The sequence below is a fragment of the Rhinopithecus roxellana genome, chromosome 9, assembly GCF_007565055.1.
Source record: "Rhinopithecus roxellana isolate Shanxi Qingling chromosome 9, ASM756505v1, whole genome shotgun sequence".
In the NCBI taxonomy this organism is placed as follows: Eukaryota; Metazoa; Chordata; class Mammalia; order Primates; family Cercopithecidae; genus Rhinopithecus; species Rhinopithecus roxellana.
Window position 1 is genome coordinate 69,513,127 of NC_044557.1, and position 23,838 is coordinate 69,536,964.

General features: G+C 35.4%; 1 protein-coding gene across 3 annotated transcripts in view; it reads left to right on the plus strand.

The window, feature by feature from the left end:
* ZFPM2 (zinc finger protein, FOG family member 2) overlaps window positions 1–23,838 on the plus strand; it is a 488,351-nt gene that overhangs the window by 89,600 nt on the left and 374,913 nt on the right. For 2 of the 3 annotated variants that reach the window (XM_010376371.2, XM_030938121.1), the window contains exon 2: window positions 5,095–5,253. The exons of the other annotated variant lie outside the window; for it this stretch is intronic. In XM_010376371.2, the coding sequence (XP_010374673.1) occupies window positions 5,095–5,253 (159 nt within the window). The remainder of the gene's footprint in view (window positions 1–5,094; window positions 5,254–23,838) is intronic. 3 annotated transcript variants of the gene reach the window in all.

Sequence of the window (23,838 nt, forward strand, 5' to 3'; positions counted from 1 at the left end):
GAGATTGAATGCTTTCTGTAGTTCCATAATGACAGAGTGTCTTGTTTTAATCAAAAGGCATGCAATACCAAGCTAAAGTAATGTATAATACATTAATGCCAATAACTGTTTAAGAGGAAAGATCCCTTTTGTGGGATATTATATCAGAACCATAGAAGTTGGCATTTCTTTCCCCTGTTAATACATGACAATGTATATTAATTTTTGTAGAACTTAATTTCATTCTTAGATGCTTCTTATTCTGAAGTGCTTTGAAGTTATCTGAACAAAGACAATCTGGCATTTAGGTGAGGGTTGTTGTTCCATTTATAGTAGGCTACCAAAGTAGAAAGTTATTATTGAGACAATGTATGTTGAAAGATGCATGTATTTGATTTAATATTTACTATGTTGTTCTTTATCATTTCTTGCATTTCCTCATTGTTTTGCTTATTTTGCATCATTTTCATCCTTATTCCTCAGAATGCCTATATATTTTCTCATCCTCTTTATTTTTTTGTTTTCAAATTTTCTTTGTCACCTTCTAGCTCTTGCTCCAGTGGCTATGGATGCATTTCAGAGATTTCTTTAACCCCCTGAAATTGTAGCAATAATTTTCTTATAAATTCATTTATCTGGGGGACTAAGTGCTCCTTTAACTGCTTCCTAACCATGCAAATCCACTTTTTAAAATTTCATTTTATTCAGCTATTACGTTACCAGTGTATAGGGTTAGACTATTTAATCTTTGATATCTCATTTGTCATTTACAAATTGCAGATCATTGAAACAACCACCAAATGAAAAATCGTCCGATATACCCACCTTAGGCCCAGCTTGCACAGTGCAGCTGTTGGTACTGCCTAGATGAAAAGCTTCACTGTACATTGGGCTGTGCATCCGCATCATCAGGTGTGGTGAATCTACACTTCCCTTCTTATCTTCCGCTTTCTCTCCAGAGGGCAAAGGTAGCTGTGGCCAATTCAAATGGTCCTGGGCACACAATTGCCTCTCTTCTCTGAAAATGGAAGTACTACTTTGCACTCACCAGAATTTCCCAGTTATTCCCATTATTCAACCAGTATAGAATATGAGAGGATGCTTCCTCATTTATTCTGAGAGACAATGAACAGCGTTATGGGCCTAACATATAGCACCACGGTGTTCATAGCTTGAGGATGTAAAACTAATCACTAGTATTTTTTAATGAGGTAAATATTCATATTTATAAACATTGAGACTATTAATTCTGGTGAGTGTGTTTGAATATCTATAAATCAGAAGCAATTGAAGAGCTGAAATTCAGATTTCCTCACACTTGCCTGCCAAGTGGCCTCAATCAGAAGCAATTTTCTCCATGAGGGCACATGGAGCTCAGTCGTGAGCCTTTTCTGAGTAGATATTATTATTTGTGTCAAATTATGTGTGGTGATTTTTCTGAAGTGGACTTCTGTGCCCACTAATCCATACACAGGAGGTTCCTTCATTCCCTCCTTCATTGGTGCTATTAATTGTACTTGTGCTTCAAGTGTCTCTTACCCTTTTAAAATGTTAGTTTATGGCCACCGATTATCTGTAAGGTTTTCCTGTTAAAGAAACATGCAATATAGAGAGTAGAGTGAGATCTGATCTTAAACCATAAATACTATGCATTTTAAAAGAAACCTTTTTACCAGAGCCTGATTTGATGGCATAGCTAAAGAAATGGTTAGTTATTTCACATTTTAAAGTACAGTAAATTATATAAAGCTGACACTTGCTTTGGAAGAAATACAAGTTGGTCACCAAATGACCTTCCTATGGTCTGTTTTAAATATAGACAATGAGATCTCATGTTCAAAAAATTTTGAACAAATGAGTTTAGTGATTTTTCACCTTTTATTTGAATTTTGATAATTCACTTTTAAACATGTGGGTGCTTCTTTTTAATTCCGTGCTTGGAATTGCAAAGGAAGAGCCAACATGTAAAATAAAACAACCCTGAAATATATAATACTAAGATCTTATCAAAAACTTTGATAAATAAAAGATTATGTATATATAAATATACATATGTATCTGTGTACATATTAAATTACTGTAACATGACTTTGAGATTTAAAAATAAATAAATGCTTTGTGTGTACATTTTTCTTTCAAATTTTCCCATGAGCATTTCAATATATTTTTAATACAGTGATTAAATTTAAATTGATATCATACTATTGAAGCCAATTTGTCATTGAATATTGTAAATAATTATTCATTACATATCATTCTTAGTTAATCCTCTTCTAAAAAAGTACATATGCCTAGAATTTCATTTTGTAAAAGGAAAGCTATATATTACTGTTAATTAAACATGTATAATATGTATACATTCTTTTTATTATATACAGGCTTTTATAATTGAAGAGCATTCAGAAAAAAAAGAATTTCTTTTTCTATTTTTCATATTTTATGTATGAAAATATCTGTTGGAGCTTTACTTTTCATTCGTAAACTCAGAGTATATATTCCAAAAGAAGTATATATTTCAAAAGAAGTATATATTGTAATTTCTGTTAAAACTGATATTAAAAGTTACTTTACATATTGATGTAGTGTGAGTATAAATTATGTAAATAAAAATAATAGTAATTATTTTATTTTTCATAAGTCTATAAGACTATCTTTCTGACTTTGGGGAGGGGTCTAGTATTTTGGTTGACTTTCAGTAATTTGAGAAGAGCAACAAGAGAGTTTTCAATTTTTAAAGACTAGATCATTAAGCATCTATGAATAAATAATTATGTTAATAGGAATTAACCATTTTCTAAGTTACCTAAGTTTTAAAGTTGTTTCTGAAGCAATGCATTTATAACTACCAAAGACTGGTTTACATAGTAATATATTAATTAAAAGTATTTTTAAAATCTCTTGGCTCATGCCTGTAGTCCCAGCTTCTCCAGAGGCTGAGGTGGGAGAGTCACTTAAGCCCAGGAATTTGAAACTGCAGCAAGCTGTGATTGCACCTCTGTATGCCAGCCTGGGCAACTGAGCCAGACCCTTTCTCAAAAAATAATAATAATCTTAAATTTTCACATTAACTTTTTCACTTATCAGTTGGAAACCTTATTCTAGTTAACTAACCTCCTGAACTTCATTTTTCAAATCTGCAAAATAAAAATAGTCATAACTCTCATACTTACTTCACTGGATTATTTTAAAGATCATGTAAAAAAGTGCTTTGAATAGTATTTCATTTTGTATATATACCATAATACATCCATGTAACAACACTGCACTTGTACCCCTTAAATTATACAAATAAAAAAATAGAAAGTACTTTGAAACTCCTACATGAAACAAATGATATAGCTCATGTCTTCTTTTGATCAAATTTGTTGTTATAATTACATTTTTTGAAAAAAAGAAATATGCTATTAATTATAACAACAAATTTGTTACATGGATGTATTATGGTATATATACAAAATGAAATACATAAATGAAATCATGTAATCTATTAATGCTAAGTTCTCATTAGACTTAGCATTAATAATTGAACTTATCTCTTGAAATTATCAAATAAATGATTTAAAGATTGCAATATTTTACATTATTACTATTTTATATATTCTTTGCTTGTCTTGCTCTTTGACATAATTGTTCTAAAAGGTGAAAGATCATACATTGTAAACTTGAAACAGTTAATAAGATAAAATCTAATATGAGATGCATGACTTTTGAATGTGGTTGGCGCAGAAACAAAATCCATGGTTCTTTTAACCCTCTACCTTGAGCACACAAGAATGTATAATAAAACACAATATGACCAGAGTGGAATTAGGGCATCCTTTTTTTCTTGACATTTGCTCTTTTGAAGAATGAAGGGTAAAACACATTTTTTAAAGGATGAAGAGACTCTGTAAGAAATTTTCAGTTGGATGTCCCTTCATTTAAACCCATCCGATTATTTTGTCTAGGCCAAGGTGTCATATTAATTGAGTCCTTTGACAATTACTTTTTGGGGAAACACTAGATATGATACTTATTTCTATTTATGTACATAGATATAAAAATTGTAGTATATGTACTATTTTAAATTATTTATAAGATTGCTCCTTAGGCCCTGGAAATTTCCTAGCACATATCTAAAAAGTGAGAGTCAGAGGCTGCCTGAGCCTTTGAGTATTTAGCCTGTCTGATGAGACTGCTGCCATGAGTGACAATTAGTACAAATTACCATAATTGTGTTCTTTGGGTAAAATGCCACATCACTTCTTTGGGAGCAAATGCAGTTTCTACTTATTAAAATGAGTTGGTTACTTCGATTCTTTAGAGGCAGTCAGAAATTCACAATCAGCCCAGTGGTATTCCCATGTAGTCCACTTCAGATCAGTCTGAACAACTCCAGCCCTCCCTTTCCTTTCAATAAAATAGGTCCATTAATGTAGCGCCCCTCACTCTCATTCTCTCCAAGGGAGTTGTATTTTTATTACTGAAAAAGTATCACATAAATACAAATTACATTTTTTCATTAGAAAACCACTTTTCATTTCAGAAAAAATTCAATTAATTATGAATAGGGTTATGCTTTCATCAGGGAGAGAAATATGTAATTTTTCTTCAAGCCTCAAACACATATAATGAAATCTTTTCTCAGAATCCACTCTTAAGATGGATTTTTAAAAGTATAGACTTTATTAAAATCTCAGTTCAATTAAAATGCATTCAATTACTTTAAATCTTTATTAAAATCTCAGGTAAAATTGTACAACAGTGTAAAAGAGACTTGTACTCTTTACCAGGCAGTTAATTCTAACAAATGAACATAAAGTGCACAGTTTTGCTCTTAAAGAGGGAATCAAAAAAATAAGTTTGGGGCTTGAGGTTGGGGGTGGGGAAGCAATGGAGATGCAGGTTGCTTTCTATGTTATAACTTCTGACACTGGTTTCCTTGGATCTTTCATCATAGGTCATTGTTCCTTGTGTATACGGATGTAGCATTATCTTGTGTGAGTCCCCTTGGTGGTACTACTTAGAGTATATTATTTTCCTCACCACTGTAACAAAAAAAGGCTCTATTTAAGGATTTTATTTCACTGTCTTCCTTGGATATTTTTGGTACAGTGTCCCTGATTCTTTTTCAAGGGCCGCTTGAAGATGCCATTGAAGATGAGGAAGAAGAATGTCCATCAGAGGAAACAGACATCATCTCCAAAGGAGACTTTCCATTGGAGGAAAGCTTTTCCACAGAATTTGGGCCTGAAAATCTGAGCTGTGAAGAAGTGGAATACTTTTGTAACAAAGGTAATTGTTGATGGTTCGATGTAATATGTGAGTCCACTTAAACGATTTTGTAATGTTTTAAAAAATGCATAATAGTGCTCAAACTGCTGACAGATAATTCAACCATCTGAAAACAAGTACAGATTTTTTTAAACATAAAATTTTATTTTGAGGGACACGAGTAACTCCACTGTAATAACCAGTAATTTTTTATATTGAAACAAATATTTTCATGTTGATTGGCCAATTAACTATGCACATTCTTCATGTTATTGGCCAATTAACTGTAATATATTTAATGTTGATCATTTATTCATTCATTCTTTCAACAAGAATTTATTGAATGTTAATTGTTTGCAAGGCACTAAATTAGGCATTAAATATTAGCACTGAATGAGGCAGAGAGTTCTCAACTAAGGTTCTAGCTCATTCCTTTGAAAACCGAATGCTTTAGGTGTTTAATGTTGACTTTCAACAGTGAGGATGGTGCTTTGGGGATATTGTCAAATAAAAAAAAATACACATTCTTTCTCCATTCTAGATACTTTTTTGACACATTAACAAGATAATCCAAGAAGCACTTGAGACATATCGCAAGTTATTTCCAGCCATGACTTGCAGCCAGATGGCCTTGCCAGTGACTGTGTTCTCATGGAGCATATACACTCATTTGTTTACTTTTTTCATAAGTCAGTTTAAGGTTTCTCATGATTCTTATATATTTATTTGTATTTGATTATTTTGCAAGTCTTTTATCTCCTCCTGCACCAATGTACAGTTTTCACAAATGTTTGGATCACTTCCTTGGTTTAGAACAGCTGCTTTTGCAGAGGGCTTGACTGGAAGTGTATGTCTGTTTCTGTATGTCTGTGTTTGTGTATGCACCATTTTTATTCAGACATGTTTGTTTCTTAGGCAGATAAATATAATAAAGTGGACTTTTTGTATGTGTGTATGTTTGAATATGTTAATCAGACTTCATAGTCTCAAATCAAGAATGCCATTGTAGCTTCTCAAAAAAATGTCAATTCACATATCTTGGTGGCCATGTATGTATTTAATCATTAAAAGTTCCAGTATTATTTTCTCTTGTTGATGGTGTCAACAAAAAATGTCAGAAGCAAAAGATGTCAGTCAGCTCCCATCCCTGTCGTCAGTAGAACCCCAGGCCCTAAAACTGTGGAAACAGAATGGCACCTGGACACATTGAAATTCAAAAAAATCTCCTTAACCATGTAGACCTCAAGATGACTTGTAGCATGGTCCTTGTCTTCTACATCAGAGATTTTTAATTGAAAATTAGAAAAGTATTAACAAAATAGGCTTTTTTTTTCCTAGTGTTGACTCAGATTTCAAGCCAAATTAATATTTTCCTTAGTTGCTAGAACCATTTATTGATGATATGTAGCTATGGCAATAAATCTAAGCTGGCTGGAGATGGGTATTTTTTAAATTTATGTTTGAAGACATCTCAATTTTTTTTCTTATTAGGAAATACATCCTTTTGTGCATTGTAGAAGACCTACCTTATGTTGCGATATTGCAATAAAGAGAGGAACTGAGAGTTAGAAGGTGGATAAAAGAGTTAATGTATGGATTCATACCTTTTGTCAATTTAATTCATCCAGGAAGGCAGTATGATAGGTATTACTGTATGAATTGCAAATTTTGGGACGATCTCTGGTTAAGGGCTATATTTAATGAAAGAGTAAATAACCCCAAGTTTTAAGGTAGTAATTTCCTGGGAGAAAATAGATTTATGGCAAATGCTTACATGATGATGTAACTGTGGTCTTAGGACAGTCACTCCAGCTGTACTAACCAGAGTCCTGACTCATGAAAAATAATGACAGGCCTTTAGGAACTAAGAAAAAACATTAAATTACAATTGTTCTGAACAGGATTCAGTAGATATTATTATTAATTATTTTATAAACAGTTGGAAAAATGTTTAATGTCAGATGTACGTAAAATAATACTTAGTATAGGATATAGAGACCATATTACATAATATATAACCTACATGTATTATAAGATAATTCTGTAATGTTTAGTTTGAAAGTAGAAGGTCATAATGGGTGGGAATAATAATTCTTATTTTCTTTTTTTTTTTTTTTTGAGACGGAGTCTCACTCTGTCGCCCAGGCTGGAGTGCAGTGGCCAGATCTCAGCTCACTGCAAGCTCTGCCTCCCGGGTTTATGCCATTCTCCTGCCTCAGCCTCCCGAGTAGCTGGGACTACAGGCACCCACCACCTCGCCCAGCTGGTTTTTTTGGTATTTTTTAGTAGAGACGGGGTTTCACTGCGTTAGCCGGGATGGTCTCGATCTCCTGACCTCGTGATCCGCCCGTCTCGGCCTCCCAAAGTGCTGGAATTACAGGCTTGAGCCACCGCGCCCGGCCTAATTCTTATTTTCACATGATATTTGTCAGGATAAATAGCAATATTACTATTGATAGGAAAATAATTTCATTGTTTTACTCTCACAGAATGTATGACCAGGGAATTCCCACTGAAGTCAGTTGGAACTGGTACAAAGGAAAGACAACTCTTTGATAGATTTTTCATCCCTTGAGGTCATGCAAGGAATGCTATCCATTCTTCACTTAAGGTGATTAGCTACAATGGAAAGAGAATATTTTCTCTCCGGAAAATCAGAAACTAATCTTTCTGTTGAAATTCTCAATTTTTCTCAGTGACACATAATTATATTTTATTGCCAATTGTGAGGAAGAGGACAGATTAGCAATTAAAAGAGTAGAAGTGACCAGGTCGGTGACTCACACCTGTAATCCTAGCACTTTGGGAGGCCAAGGCAGGTGGATCATCTGAGATCAGGAGTTTGAGACCAGCCAGGCCAACATGGCAAAACCCCATCTCTGCTAAAAATACGAAAATTAGCCGGGTGTGGTGGCACACGCCTATAATCTCAGCTCTTGGGAGGCTGAGACAGGAGAATTGCTTGAACCCGGAAGGCGGAGGTTGCAGTGAGCTAAGATCGTGCCACCACACTCCAGCCTGTGTGACAGGAGTGAGACTCCATCTCAAAAAAAAAAAAAAAAAATACTAGAAGTATTTAACTGGTTAATAATGTCAGTGTCATTACTGGAAAAGCAAATAAGACATGTTCCTCTGAAGAAAAATATTTTTAGGCCGGGCATGATGACTGACGCCTGTAATCCCAGCACTTTGGGAGGCTGAGGCGGGAACATCACCTGAGGTCAGGAGTTTGAGACCATCCTGGCCACTGTGGCAAAACCCCATCTCTACTAAAAATACAAAAATTAACCGGGTGTGGTGGTGGTGCCTGTAGTCCCAGCTACTCGGGAGGCTGAAGCAGGGAGAATTGCTTGAACCCAGGAGGCAGTGGAGGTTACAGACAGCCGAGATTGAGCCACTGCACACCTGCCTGGGTGACAGAGCAAGACTCCATCTCAAAAAGAAAATAATAATAATAATAATAATGATAATATATTGGATTCATTAATGAAACATACTTTTTGTGCATAGTTTAAATCATTTATGACAATTTAAAAATTGTTGATACTTACTAGAAAAGGAATTGGATTATTTGGAAAGTTTCTTGGTCTAAAGGCTAACCATGATCAAAATTTACCCGTGACCTACTTACTTATGTGGATCCCAAGCATAAATATTTTGTACATTGAATGTTTTTTTTCTGTTAAACAAAGGATAGCTTGAAAGTTCAGATCAAAAAATGTGGACAGAAGGTCTAAGTTCTCTAAACAAGATATTTTGACACATTATCAGGGGAGCATGCTGAGGATACACATAGAGTTACTACATATTTTTAGTCATATTTTAGCAACTGGATTTTGTATAAAACCAATCATATGTTATCATAACTTTTTTAAAGAAAAAGAAAAACTTTGTACATTTCTGAAGACATAGCTTATCATAAAGTTTCTACTTCCTTTTGAAATTGAGCATCTATATTATACAAGATATTTTCAGTGATTAACTAAAATTATAGTTCTTCAATGGCTCTTATTATTGTAATACTTTTCTCAGTTCCACACTGATATTATCTATGTTTTTGTTGAAGGGCAAGTTTTTCTACAAGTCTCAAAGTTGCGTTTACTAATATTAGTAAACTTTCTAGTCATTATAAACCATGTGATTAAGTAAAACCCAAATCACTCGTATAATGTAAGATTCCACAGAATGTCCAAGATTGTTGGTCAGAATTTTATGTTAAAGTTAATGTATAAAATTCTTAATTATATAAATCCATCTCAGAGATACCCTTGTTACAGTTGCATGCTTAAAATTTGAACCTGGCAATTCTATTGGCGTTTCCTGTGTCTCTTTTTATTTTAGATTGTTGCATATTTCATATTCCTATTTTTCATTTCAAAGAAATGAAAAGAACTATGTTTATAAAAAGATGCTACTTGAAATTTACTTTGATACCTTTAGATTTTAAACATTTTAGCAAAATATAAAGCAATGCTTTCAATTTACAATGTCTTCTTTTGTTTATGAGTTTAGATTACATGGCATCTTGCCTTACACTATCTCTGGGAGGAAGGAAACAAGCAAGATTATTTCCTTGAATTTATAAATGATGAAGACATCAAGACTCAGTCCATAAGTGCTATATATTTCCTGTGGTACTGAATTTTTTGATTCAGTTATTTTGTCTGCCTTTCTTCTGGTTTATGTGCCCCAACGTGGAAGTACATCAATGTATTTGTAGAACTAAGCAAATCAATATGAACTGAAATATATGTGGTCTGGAAAGCAACCTTGGGAGTTTAGTTATGTCACTATTGGCAGGTGGGAACACCTATATATGAGCAATTCTTGGGTAAACTCAAAGACAGTGAGTTTCAGAGTGGGGTTGGCATGGAGCAGTTCTAATTAATAATTGTAAAGTGAAATAAACATGTTTTGGGATAAATTCCAGGAGAATGTCACAAAATATGTGAACATGAAGAATCAGGTCAGTGTCACTGGATGCTAGTAGAATGTAATGCTATTTAAAAAAAGATAACTCAGGTGAGGGGGGTGAGGGGTAAAAGACTACACACTGGGAACAGTGTGCACTGCTCAAGTGAGGAGTGCACCAAAATCTCAGAAATCACCACTGAAGAATTTATTCATGTAACCAAAAACCACCTGTTCCCCCAAAACCTATTGAATTACAAACAACAAAGATAACCCCCAAGAAACTACATGTACGTGAACTTTGAATTATCTACAATGATTATCCAGGAAAGTTAAAGAGGGTCCTTACAAATTGTTGACTGATGTTATGATTTTAAAACAAAGGCCAGAATGGAAAATGATGCTATCAAAGTTGCTTTGGGAAGACGAAAAATCTTTATGCCTCGTCCTTGCATGTAGATATGGAGAACGGTCAGAGACATACTTGGGTGTAGTTAGTGCCCTAGAAAAATGAACTGAAATTAGCGCTCTTCAGTTTGGAAATATTAGGGCTAAAAAGAGGGGTCGTGATGGAAATACATAAAGTAAGGAAAGATACATGGTGTAACAATGGAAATTCTCACTGCATTCAAAAAGAGTCCACATACTGTGCAGAAAACAAAGGTTATTTTAAAGATTCTTTAACATAAAAAATGTAAAGCATACTAAAGAAAATAGAATAAAAACCTGGGTTATTCACACTTGGATTTAATGTTAGCCCTAGAAGTAATTAATACCAATCAAAAGCAAACATATCAGCTACTTAATAGGACTGTCAGAAACTTTCACTTATGTTCACTAGATCAAATTCAATACAACTCAACCCTTATATTAAGTAAGCATCTGCTTTTTGCCAGACCTTCTTCTCAGAGCTGGGATACAGCTTTAGACAAAAGTCAGTCCCCACTCTCAGGAGGAGAGAGAGAGAGGCAATAAACAATTGAATCACATTTTATAATGTTAGGTGAGGTAGAGGAACATGAGGAAAAATAAAACAGGCAAAGTTGGTAGGGCGAAATAGCGTGCACACACATGCTATTTCATAGAGTGATGGGGAAGGTGAACTTTGATTACAGACTTGAGAGAAAGGAATGAGCTTCCAGTACTGAGTCAAGTCTGTAATACCTATGAGGTTAGTGTTGTAGGAAGCCAGAAGAGGACAGCAGAGAGCTGGGGAGCAGAAGAGGCAGTGTCACACCTGTAGAACTCGCTGCTCTTGGAATCTGTTGGATTCCCACCATTATGGAAGCCTTCGGGAACAGAACTGTGGAAAGAAACTATAGTGTGTGAGCCACAGAAGAGAGTTGAGGTAAGACTGGGAGACGAGACATGGCCACGACACAGTTTGTATATGCCTGGAGAAGAAAGGCCTGAAGAAAGGAAAGGTTAAGCAGGAAATTGAAACAGGTAAAATGGGAAAGCTGTCAGGGGATACAGATAACCCCAATCAGAATTATCCCTGTAGCCAAGGACTTGATGAGACTCCATCTGTAGCTCATTAATGTGGTTTCCAGAACAGCAGTTTGGGGGTGTTTGAGGATGATATGAGTCACTTTGTTCCCTTCCACAGTAGCAGAGTTGGGTTTGTGTTTTCTGTCTTTCCACATTGTTGAATTAGAAAGATTGAGGGGCAGAGAAGTAGAACCAGTTTCGTCATTGTACTCAACTTCTTCTGCCAATAGGCTGCCAGGCTCATTGAAATGTTTCCCCCCTCCTCCCATCCTCCTTTCTTTCTGTTGGTTCCTGTAGTTTTGTGGCTTTGTTTAAAGATTAAGAAATAACAGAGGAAAAGCCATATTCCTCCTTGTTACTTGTAACAAATCTAAGTTGAGGTTATTGGCATTAATCCCTCCCTGCCCCTGGTGCCTGAATGTTAAGGTAAAGCAACAAAAGTTTATCTAGAGTCTTAACGAAAAGAATTTTTTTAAACTGTATATTTATGCAGTTTTGGTTGTGGGAGTAGTAACCGTTGTTTTTCATTTGATCCCATGTCAAACATCATGGTATTTTGTTTCCTCGTTTCTTATGTTCATTTTATTATTATTTTTAGTTCAGAAAGTCTATTTTACTATATTTTATAAACCCTTTCAATGAACATGCTTTCTTTCCTTCTTGGTTATGCCTTTAATGACATGTTTTTGCCTCCTCTGATGCTTGAGTAACTGGAATCAGAATCTGCATAAGACAGCTCTACCATAATCACTTTGAGTTCAATAAGGAAGGGGACCTTTACAGGCAACTTTTTTCCTTTTTTCTTAACGGGATTAAGAAGCTCAGCTCTTTAAACTCTTGCATATAACATTGACATTTCCAGGGTGTGTTTGGACCAGGGAGTTCAAAGAGAAAGAATAAAAAGGAAAAGCCAATATGACTTTGTTTTTTACCTTGCTGGAGGAACTGTTTGTGCAAATCGCCTATAAGCTTATTGACCTGAATCTTTGACTCCTTGTTTTCTCTGGATTTGGCTGGAGTGGAGACACTGATGGAGCACTGATAGGGCTGATTGAACAGCCCCCAGCTTTGCTTGGCAGGAACCTCCCTTCCCTTCTCCGCCACCTCCCCCTCCCTCCACATGACATTATTGTTCCTTGGCAGAGCCTCTGTTTTCCTGGATTCAGTACTTCTTTTTCCTGAAATTTATTTTAAAATCATTAACTTTTTCTTAGGTAAATCATCTAGCAATGCAAAATGAGAAGTAATACTTTTTAGAATGCAAACATAGAGGTTAATAGTGTCCTATAGGCCAGGTAGTGGCTCACCCTGTAATCCCAGCACTTTGGGAGGCCAAGGCTAGCAGATCACCAGGTCAGGAATTCGAGACCAGCCTGGCCAACATGGTGAAACCCCATCTCTAAAAATGCAAAAATTAGCTGGGCGCAGTGTGTGTGCCTGTAGTCCCAGCTACTCGGGAAGTTGAGGCAGGAGAATCGCTTGAACACGGGAAGTGGAGGTTGCCATGAGCCGAGATCGCGCCATTGCACTCCAGCCTGGGCGACAGAGTGAGACTCCATCTCAAAAAAAAAAAAAAAAAAAAAAAAAAAAAAAATTAGTGTCCTGTAAGTGCTTTTATCTCATGAGATTGAAAAAATGTATACCTTATGACATTGTGGTATCACTCTTTTATAGCCATCTTAAAAGTCCCAAAACATAGTTTTTATTTGGAATGAGACTGATTTTTTAAAAAACCACAATTGTTGCAAAAATGGGAGAGCATGTGAAGGAACTCTGTTCTTATAAGAGTAAACACTTTCTTGGTTTTGATGGAATCGGAAGGTATAAAAATTTGCTTCATGACTCAGTGTTCTGTGTAAGGATGAGATAAAGCTTTGTCTACTTACCTCATCTCTCATTTCAGATATATCATCATAATTGCAACCAAATTAAAGTGATTAATTTTTATACAATGTTTGAAATGACCCACGGTCATTTATGTGAGTAACATATGATAATATGTACTACTGTTTAGCATATGACAAACTAAATTCATTGTTCTTTCTGTGAGCTGACCAACAGATCTCAACTGTGCAGTCTGCTAAAGGTATTTTTGAGGCGTATTAAACTTGATAAAAAGCTCTTAATCTTCTCACATAAATGTAGATTTTCTTATTAGTATGTAAAATTTTTCACAATGCTTTTGTTATCATTTGAGAAGCAACAGGCAATATTAAAGCATTTGTCCATCCATTACCTGATGGGATATCTTTATCTCTGGTAGGCCTAAACATAGACTGTGTAATGGGAAATGTAGAAAGCTGTGGTGTGATGAATTTAATTATAGTAATAAACTCAGCCACTTTTTTGTTGTTCTTAAAAGGTCAAGTAAAAATAACTGAATGTGTTGCACCAATAAAGTAAATACTGATAAAGGATGCAGATTGCTGTTTCAGCTTCTTTTTTTTTTGTCATTCAGTGAGATTCCAGAGATTGGCATTAGGACTATGTGCCAATTATAATAATTTTAATAATGGTAATAACAACGTTCATTTGCTGACTGCTCCTGAAAGTCAGACATCTGCCTGTATATGTATCATCTCTAATCAACTTACTGTCCTACACGGTAGATGCTGTTTTCACCTGTGACTTCCAGAGGCTCAGCAACTTGGCCAAAGTCAACAAAACTACTAAAGACTAACACAGAATTAAAACTTGCATTACTGGTCCTTAATAAAAATAGAGAACTAATTTTGCTTCCTGATGTCCACTGTTATATAACTCTTGTAGAAGGAAGGAGAGGAAAACATCTGAAGAAAGTTGGATATATGAAGTATAAAGCTCACTTTTTCAAGGTATTTTTACTGGGCATTTTCTGTTAAACACTAATTGTACATGCTGTGTCAGTCAAAAATAAGGGTGGTTACAAAACCAAATAAAGAAAAAGGCTAACCTAAGTAAATTAGGGATGTTCTTAAAATATTTCTATCTTTTGGTACTTCTTGAAAGACTCTGTCAATATAAACCATTTTGCAATAAGTGGAGTTGGGATTTTGATATAATGTAAGGGGCTATATTGAAAGCACGTTAGTCTCATTATACTAACTGAAAATTATATTGCCTTGTTTTAAAGATATGCAATAAGCTACAGGTTCTCACTGCCTGTTTCTTATGATGTTGCTTTCAGGTAATTTAAAAGAGTGAGGACACACCAAAATGTGTGTATTTGGGCAGAAGCCAGTAATAAATGGCAGGAATGTTTACAAATCTATCAAAACTATTTGGATAAGAACTTCAGCCTTCTAGAAATGTTTGCAAAGTGAGCTCTTTAAAATAGTTTGACCTCAACACAAAATAAGACTAAATAAAAAACGAAGAAAGGAAGGAAGGAAGAGGGGAAAAGGGCATTGTTTGCAGGGAAAGCTCTGGGCACTGTGAAAACTTTTCACTTTTCTGAAGGAAATGCAGTACAACAGATGGTAAGAGTGGAAGTGAGATAAACATAGGAACTGGAAAAGTAAGCAATGCATTCTAACAGGTTCTATATCAAAGATCTGGAGAAGTAGAAAGATTAGACAAGGAACTGTTCTGAAACTTGACAGTGGCTGTATCTTAACAAGTCTTAGCACATAGCAGAGATGGAAAGTGGAATTGCACAGACAGTAGGCTGTGATTATATTTTTTCTGACAGAAAGGAAGGTCTCTTTAAGGATTATTTTTAATGATATAAATTTACCAAGCTGGAAATCTGTCATATAGATATAGAAAACACTTTGCTTTCTACGTATTTAACAATGCGATTTGATGTAATTTCTATTGTTGCTATATGATTAGCTCAAGGCGGTATATTTTAGGTCTTAGGTAAATCATAATTTTTTTCAATGCAAATTATGGCCCAGGCAAGTTAACCAATACTGAGAACCTATGTTACCTGTTTCTCGTAAGCATGGATATGTATGTGTGACCATATGTGATCCTGCTTGTATAGAGGCAGAAAGATGACTACATAAATAATTTTCTCATTTCTTAAAGATACAGTGATCTAAGAAAGGAAAGAAAACGTGCACAAGATAGACAAGGAAATATATATAAATATATATATATATGTAGAATAGTGTTAAACTTGGGCTGATTAAGGAAGCAATGCATTCACTCCCAAGCTTCCTTATGGTAATGTGCATCATTCTAATGTGGAAACCATTCACCAGCACGCATCTGCCTCATTTAATCTGTGCATTCTGTACTCCTATATTCTGTATTGGTGGCTGACTCCTAAAGGGAATACCAAAATACAATAACCTTTAACGAGAAACAATTCTACAAAAATGCAAAATGATACAAAAAAAATGGACAGGAAAAGTAGCTTATATGCTAAGGAAAACCCAATTCACATGTGTTTTCTGTACAATATTGGCAGTTGTGTTGGGTGACTTTTAAGATGCCCCTAAAAATATCAAATTACTAATAAAAGGAATGCATTTTGATAAAGTATGTAGTGTGCATCTTATTTTCACACTTAACGCTGTCAAATATATTGGATCTATTCATTCTCCTTTTTAGTTTATTTCACAATTGTTTAATTATTTTTCTATCAAATGATAGACCTAGTACAGTTCAAAACAGTGTGGGACAATTCTGAAACTTGGATAATTCAAATAAATATTAAGTGTTGCTTCAAAATTCTGAGGCTTGTTTGACAGGGGTTTCTGAACACCTGAGCACTGGGGCAGTACCGTTTATCTGAGAAAGATAGTTCTGACCTTTACTGTGGTTACTATGAGGTTAATGAAGCTTAAACTTCAGAACTCCTCACTTGGACAGATTCCTCCCAAGGCCCTGCACCTAATTTTGTAAGTGGGACTTTGAATTCTCTTTCTTGAGGAGGCCCCCTGAGTTGTGTAAGCTTTGGTTTCCACCAAGCCTGAATCAACCCCTTTTAGTACCTGTAAGTATTAGTGATCTTCAAAGGAGACAACCAGGATCAAGAATGTTAAGTTTGTTTTCAACTTCCTAATTTGTTGGAAAACCAAACAGATTCACAAAAAGAGTTTGTATTTATATTAGATACCTGAATTCCAAATCTATTATCATTACAGGGTAGTTACCCTTTGCCTAAAGAGACCACAGATACTCATGAAAAGCCTGATTTTGAAAGTGCTATGCTAAAAAATGAAGAGAGAGGGAAAGAATGTCTACATTTCTGAAACTCTGGAAAATGCTGTGGGTACTATCTATGTTTTTCTGGTGTTATCAGCAGCCAAGAACCTGTTGCTGGCACTAAGGGAGGAGATGCTGTTGGAAGACCTTGTAGTAAAAATAGTCTGAATGCGTCTTGTGATAACTTATTTAGGACTGTCTCTGGTGTTGGAAGCTAGATGTGCATCTGAGTTAGAAGGAGACTGATGGGACCTAGAATATTCTTTTTTTCCCCAGAGATGTGGAAACTCTGTTAGGATTAGATGCAACTGTAACAGTAGGTTCCCAGAAGTGGCCACAGGACTCTTTGGCTTGCATCCCATTGTCCACAACTTTTTTTCTTTTTTTTGAGATGGAGTCTCGCAATGTCACTCAGGCTGGAGTGCAATGGTACAATCTCGGCTCAGTGCAACCTCTGTCTCCCGAGTTCAAGCGATTCTCCTGCCTCAGCCTCCTGAGTGACTGGGACTACAGGTGCCCGCCATTATGCCTGTATAATTTTTTTTTTTTTTTTTTTTTTTGTATTTTTAGTGGATACTGGGTTTCATCATGTTAGTCAGGCTGGTCTCAAACTCCTGACCTCAGGTGACCTGCCCACCTCGGCTTCCCAAAGTGCTGGGATTACAGGCATGAACCACCACACCTGGCCCACAACTTATTTTTATGGTATGGTCCATGCTAAAAGAGAAGCCTCTGTTTTGTTGTCAGGTGGTCATATGCCCAACTCTAAATTATGTTACTATGGAGGGTTTTCAGTTTATGTAAAATGCATAGCTTTCATTTGCTTTGCTTGGTTAATAGAATAATTAATGAATGAATGCATAATGGCAGTCAGTGCATTCAACATTCATGTGTTAGCTTATCCAGTAAGTATTTATTGAACACCTGCTATGTCAGACATGTGAGACATGCTGTGGATACAGTGGTAAGTAAAGACAGGCAAGGTCCTGGATATCGCAGAATTTACCTTATAGTGAGGAGGCAGACATTAATAAAATAATCACGCAAATGATTCAGGGTGGTTTGATCTAGTGAGGAAGGTCAGAGAAAATGTCTGTAAGAATGTGACACTTGGCCAGGAATGGTGGCTCACACCTGTAATTCCAGCACTTTGGGAGGCCAAGGTGGGAGGATTGCTTGAGCCCAGGAGTTTGACACCAGGTTGTCAACATAGGGAGACCTCATCTCTATAAAGAATGAAAAATAGAAAACCTGGTGGGCCATGGTGGTACATACCTGTGGTCCCAGCTACTTGGGAGGCTGAAGTAGAAGAGTTGCTTGGGCCTGGGAGTTTGAGGCCACAGTGAGCCGTGATAGTACCATAACACTGTCCAGACTGGATGATAGAGCAAGACCCTGTCTCACAAAAAAAAAAAAAAAAAAAAAAAAGAATGTGACACTTAAGCTGGAATAGAAGTTGGGGAGGCATTAACTAGGCGAAAAGAAGTCATAGGGTTTCAGGTAGAGGGAACAGCATGTGAGCGACACCAGCCTGGTGAGCATGCAAGGAGAGCAATAGAGACGGGTGTGAGTTGGACCAGAGAGACCAGGAAGGACAACGATCATAAGGCTAAGGACAGGAAATAGTAGAGACGAAGCATAAAGAGGAAGATAAATATTCTGAAAGCTGAAATATGAAATTGCAAATCTGAGCTTTCCGTAAGCCATAGTAGAGAGAGAAAATGAAAGAGGAAGATAATTCCAGTGATGAAGTGGGAAGAAAAAACAGGATTTGTTAGGAGAAAGAAATGTTAGCCCTTATTTGTGAGCTCTGAGAGTCATTCGTCATTAGAGTGTTTGAATTAGTGTTATATAAAGGGCATTCAGATAAGGAACGATGCCTTTGTTAGGCCTAGAATATGCATTCTCTATTGGCTACTTCTCCAGCCTTTGCATTTTGAATGTGTGACTTAAAGTCCTATTTCACAATACAATGGAACACTTTGATAATGAGTGATTGCTTACGAATAATATTCTTAAATAAACACAGAGGCAGACAAACAGAAGAGATAGTGGTTTCTTACTGGCAGAACAATATAATTGTGATTGGGTTATAGTACAGAATATCCTCATTTAGAGACCATAAGATGTTACTGTGTCTCTTCTTTGGAACAAGAAATGCCGTAGGTATTTAGAATCTTCTTCTGATGGGAATGACATTAGTTACAGTGAGACTTTTTGAAGGGAAGGTAGAGGAAGGGATAATAAGAAAAAATATTTAAATATAAACTTTGAAATATACATTTTAGAAACATCGTTTAAAATAGAATGTTGGACGGGGTGCAGTGGCTCATGCCTGTAATCCCAGCACTTTGGGAGGCTGCAGCAGGAGGATCACTTGAGGCCAGGAGTTTGAGACCAGCCTGGACAACATAGTGAGATACTCATATCTACAAAACATAAACATAATTAAGTGGGCATGGTGGCTTGGGCCTATTGTTCTAGCTACCTGAGGCTGAGGCAGGAGGATTGCTTGAGCCCAAGAGTCCAAGGTTACAGTGAACTGATTGCATTGCTGCACTCCAGCTTTGGCAAGACTCTGACTCAAAAGAAAAAAAAAATAGAATGCCTTGTTTTCCCACACTTGCTTATGTATCTCACCCTTTCATGTGCTCGTTGAGAGAAATAATGAGGAATAAAATTATCAAAAGACAATACTGATTAAAACTTGCCTTATTTTATCTCATGTGGACATTTCCCTTATGCATCAAATCTTCAATGAACTTAAACTTTGAGTAAAACTCTTTTCATATGGAGGATAATATTGATAGCAGGGATAAATACTCAGTACTGTATTCAATAATTCACTGTTCTTTCTTCCTCAGTTATCAGTACTTCAATTGTGACTTTTACATGATATCGGTAAACATAAACATTAGTGTTTTCAATATTTTCCCGTTACTAGCTATGATGATACACTACAAATGACAGTAGTCATGCATTAACTATAGAAATTGAGTCTGGGCGTGGTGGCTTGCGTCTGTAATCCCAGCACTTTGGGAGGCCGAGGCGGGTGGATCACGAGGTCCGGAGATCGAGACCATCCTGGCTAACATGGTGAAACCCCGTCTCTACTAAAAATACAAAAAATTAGCCAGGTGTGGTGGCAGGCACCTGTAGTTCCAGCTACTTGGGAGGCTGAGGCAGGAGAATAGCATGAACCTGGGAGGTGGAGCTTGCAGTGAGCTGAGATTGCACCACTGTACTCCAGCCTGGGAGGCAGAGCGAGACTCTGTAAAAAAAAAAAAAAAAAAAGAAAAGAAATTGAGTTTCTTCTCAGCATGACAGTGTTAGCCCTGGACCACTGTTATCAACTGTTTCAGGATTGTTTCCTCATCTACATTCCTCAAATGTGTAGCCAAATAAATGTGGGTTCTAGTCTTTTGATCTGCCTAATCTTTCATATTAAGGAATCTGAAACTACTGTCAAAATAATATTTTGTCAGATAGGAAAGCCCCAAATAGGTTACAAAGAAGTCACATGCTTTTTAAAAAATAATTGTATACTGAATATAACTGGGTAGTTACCCAGAAGATAGCAAAACTCTACATTTTATTATACGTAAGTAGTAAGTCAAAGGTAGATCTGAGTTAGAAAACAGGATAGGAATCCACAAACATAATGGACATAATGGATCTGTTCTTTTCAAACAGTTGAAATGCTTTCTTTCTTTCTTTCTTTTTTTTTTTTTTTTTTTTTTTTTTTTAGGTATTGCCATAAAGGGGACAGCTGCATGTTTTTATTTTTGTTCCTGGAGATTAGAATCATGTCTATAATTTGGTAACATAGAGTTAATTTAACATGACATTTCTGTTTGGATAATCTATAACCAAACAATTGTTTTAAGCTAGACAATATTGTGAGGCTGTTAGGCAAAGCAAACATAAACTGAATCTTAAACTTTAATGTCCTCGCCCTTCAGTATGAGCTGCAGTTTTCTGTTTTTGACTGTTACAGTCCTTTAACCAAAGCTATCTTGTCTGATGATAAAACCATAAGTGTATGAAGCTCACACATTTTTCATCTCTTTTATGACCTTATCTTTCATGAGCTTCTTCTGTGAAGGTATCCTAACTATAGGAAGCACCTGGAAAACATATGTGATATCTATTCTCTGATAAGCAGTTGTGAACAAGAAAGTAGATCTGTCACTTCTGAACTGTTCATTGTTAAAAAATACTTTGATGATTTAGCTGATTGCAAAATACATTATAGGGATGACTAACAGCTACAGTAACACTCCTAGTCAAGAAAGTTCAATAGTTATATTGTACAAGAATTTCTATAAGAGGTTAATATTGATAGGAACTACATGGATTAAAAGAGCAAGGTTGAGAAGGGCTGTTTGCTTGCATGACTGCTTTCAAACACTGCTGCTATTCTGTGCTGAAAAAGTGACTGTCTCAGAATGTGGCAAATCTTTAATTTCTACAGAAGTATTTAACTTTCAGTGAAAAGGTGTTTGTTTGCGGTTTTTAAATTATTTTTGCCTGGCGAGTGGAGCCAATGCTTCTACCACCTTACCAACAATACCTAATATGGTATTTAAAGATCCTGTTTCATGTGTTTCAAAGACTATATTCAAGTGCATTTCCCCGAGCCATTTATGCTATGCATTATATTGCTCAATAACACCTTCAATTTCCTCCTATAGGACTCTCATTGATTCTGAAACCTAGACTAAGAAAAATGGAAAGGCCCGCAGAATACGTATGATACCTTTTAAAAGAGTAACAAAAGAGTTTAATTTTGTGACGGAAAACCATTAACTCCATAGCCATAATTTTAGAAATATTATAGATTTTGTTACTGCTTGACATTTATTCCATTTCATCATTTTATGAATTGGTCGCTGGATATATATAGTGGTTATCCCATTAAATATGTTTGTGCTTTGCTGAAAATACACTGAAATTTCTATTTAAAAGTATATGAATAAAAAAATCTAGAAAGTAAATGAATGGATGTCAAATGAGTTCCTAGCTCTTTCTGTAATTCTCTTCTTGGCATCTTTTTTTTTCTGTCTTTCTTTCCTCTTCCTACCAACACAGCTCGTGAAGCAGTATCTTAACAAGCTTGTCCTTATTATCTTGCTATTAATGATTCATTCCAGTTTTCCTAAGCTATTCTAGAGTACTGATTTCAAACATAGAATCAAAAATGGATAGAAGTAACAAAAAGAAAAAGTTGGTCAATAAAGTCAATTTCAGTTAAATCAGGAAGAAGCTTGGGTTAATATCAAAATAAAGTCATATTTATAACTTTTTCATGAGAATAAATATATTGGAAGGAAAGAAGTCTCTCTTGTGAGAAAAAATAGTTTCTTAAAAGTAATTCAGAGATTTCATATGTGATTAAATTATTTTTAATCACTTATTTTTCATTAGTAAAAAGCATTAAAAAATGAATTATGTCAAAACATTACCATAAAAATGAGAACTAGTTTTCTGAGATAAAGTTAGAAGATGAAGGATCTAAAAGTTGGAAAATTATGACATTTTATTTATTAAATAGAAAGAATGTGCTGAAAGCAATTAATTAGCAAATGTAATGATATTGCTGTAAGTTATGGTAAAAAGAATGAAACTAAAATCTAATTTTTTAACTGGTCAATGAGCAATGGTAATTGATTAACATTTGTATGTAGTTGATTTTACTAAGTGCCAAGTAAAATAGTAAACCTTAGGGACAAAATAATGCTTATGAAGATTAAATCGGTAAAACATTTTATTTTAATATGCAAGCGGCTGGACACAGTGGCTCACACCTGTAATCCCAGCACTTTGGGAGGCCGAAGCAGGTGGGTCACCTGAGGTTGGGAGTTCGAGACCAGCCTGAGCAACATGGAGAAACCATCTCTACTAAAAATACAAAATTGATCGGGCATGGTGGTTCATGCCTGTGGTCCCAGCTACTTGGGAAGGCTGAGGCAGGAGAATCACTTGAACTTGTGAGGAGGAGGCTGTGGTGAGCCGAGATTGAGCCATTGCACTCCAGCCTGGGCAACAAGAGCGAAACTCAGTCTCAAAAAAAAAAAAAAAAAAAAAAAAAATTATGCAAGCACAATGAAGAAATGGGACTTAAATATGATAAGGAGAAAGCAGCTGTCAGATCACATCTTGCTATCTCTGTTGCTTGCCATGTAGTTGACTTTGACGGTAATGTCCTAATAAGTTAGGGGCATGGTCTTTGGAGTCAGACTAACTTGGCATCAAATCCTGGTTCTGCCACTTACTAGCAGTGTGCCTGGGCATCTTTCCACATCTCTCCCCCTTGGTTTATTTTTCTGAACTGTAGGAATATTAACACATGGCAGAGCTGTTGATGTGGTGTTTATAAAGCATTTAGCAATATACCTAGTGCTGAGTAGTTCTTGACAGACAGTAGCCATGTTTAGATTTAATATAGAATCTGATCTTGATGACATGATCTATACCTTATGCATCTTTATGATTTCAGTATTTTGCATATAGCAGATGTTGAAATGAATATAAATTAAATTCTGATCCATTCTGTTTTCAACATCTAAATTTATCATTTCGTATGAGATTCTTTTGTTTTAGTCATCTTTCTTTTTTTATTTGCATTCTTCCTTTAAAAAATATGATTAAATAATTAGACAGAAAGTTTAAATTATTCTTTCCTCTCCAAATTTTTTTATTAATGTGATATATATTGCATACACCTTACCTAGTTTTATAAGTAGCTTAAAAGAGGTACAAACTATAATTTATTTTGAGCTGTTAAATGTGTATACTTAACTACTTTTGTAGTGCTTCTTTAAATACTCTGCAATACTTATTTTCAATATCTAATTAATGCATGAAACAAATTGGAGCAAATAATTCAATGAATCTAGGTTATCATTATTGAGTATTACTACCAAGTTGAAATTTAACTCTACAGTTCTTATTTGGCAGTTAAGTGATATTTAATGAAAGTTTTTTAATCATATGAAACTACTAGTTCAATCAACCCCTTAATAGGTTGAATTACAATAATTTCATCTTGCCATTTTCTTTTTCTAT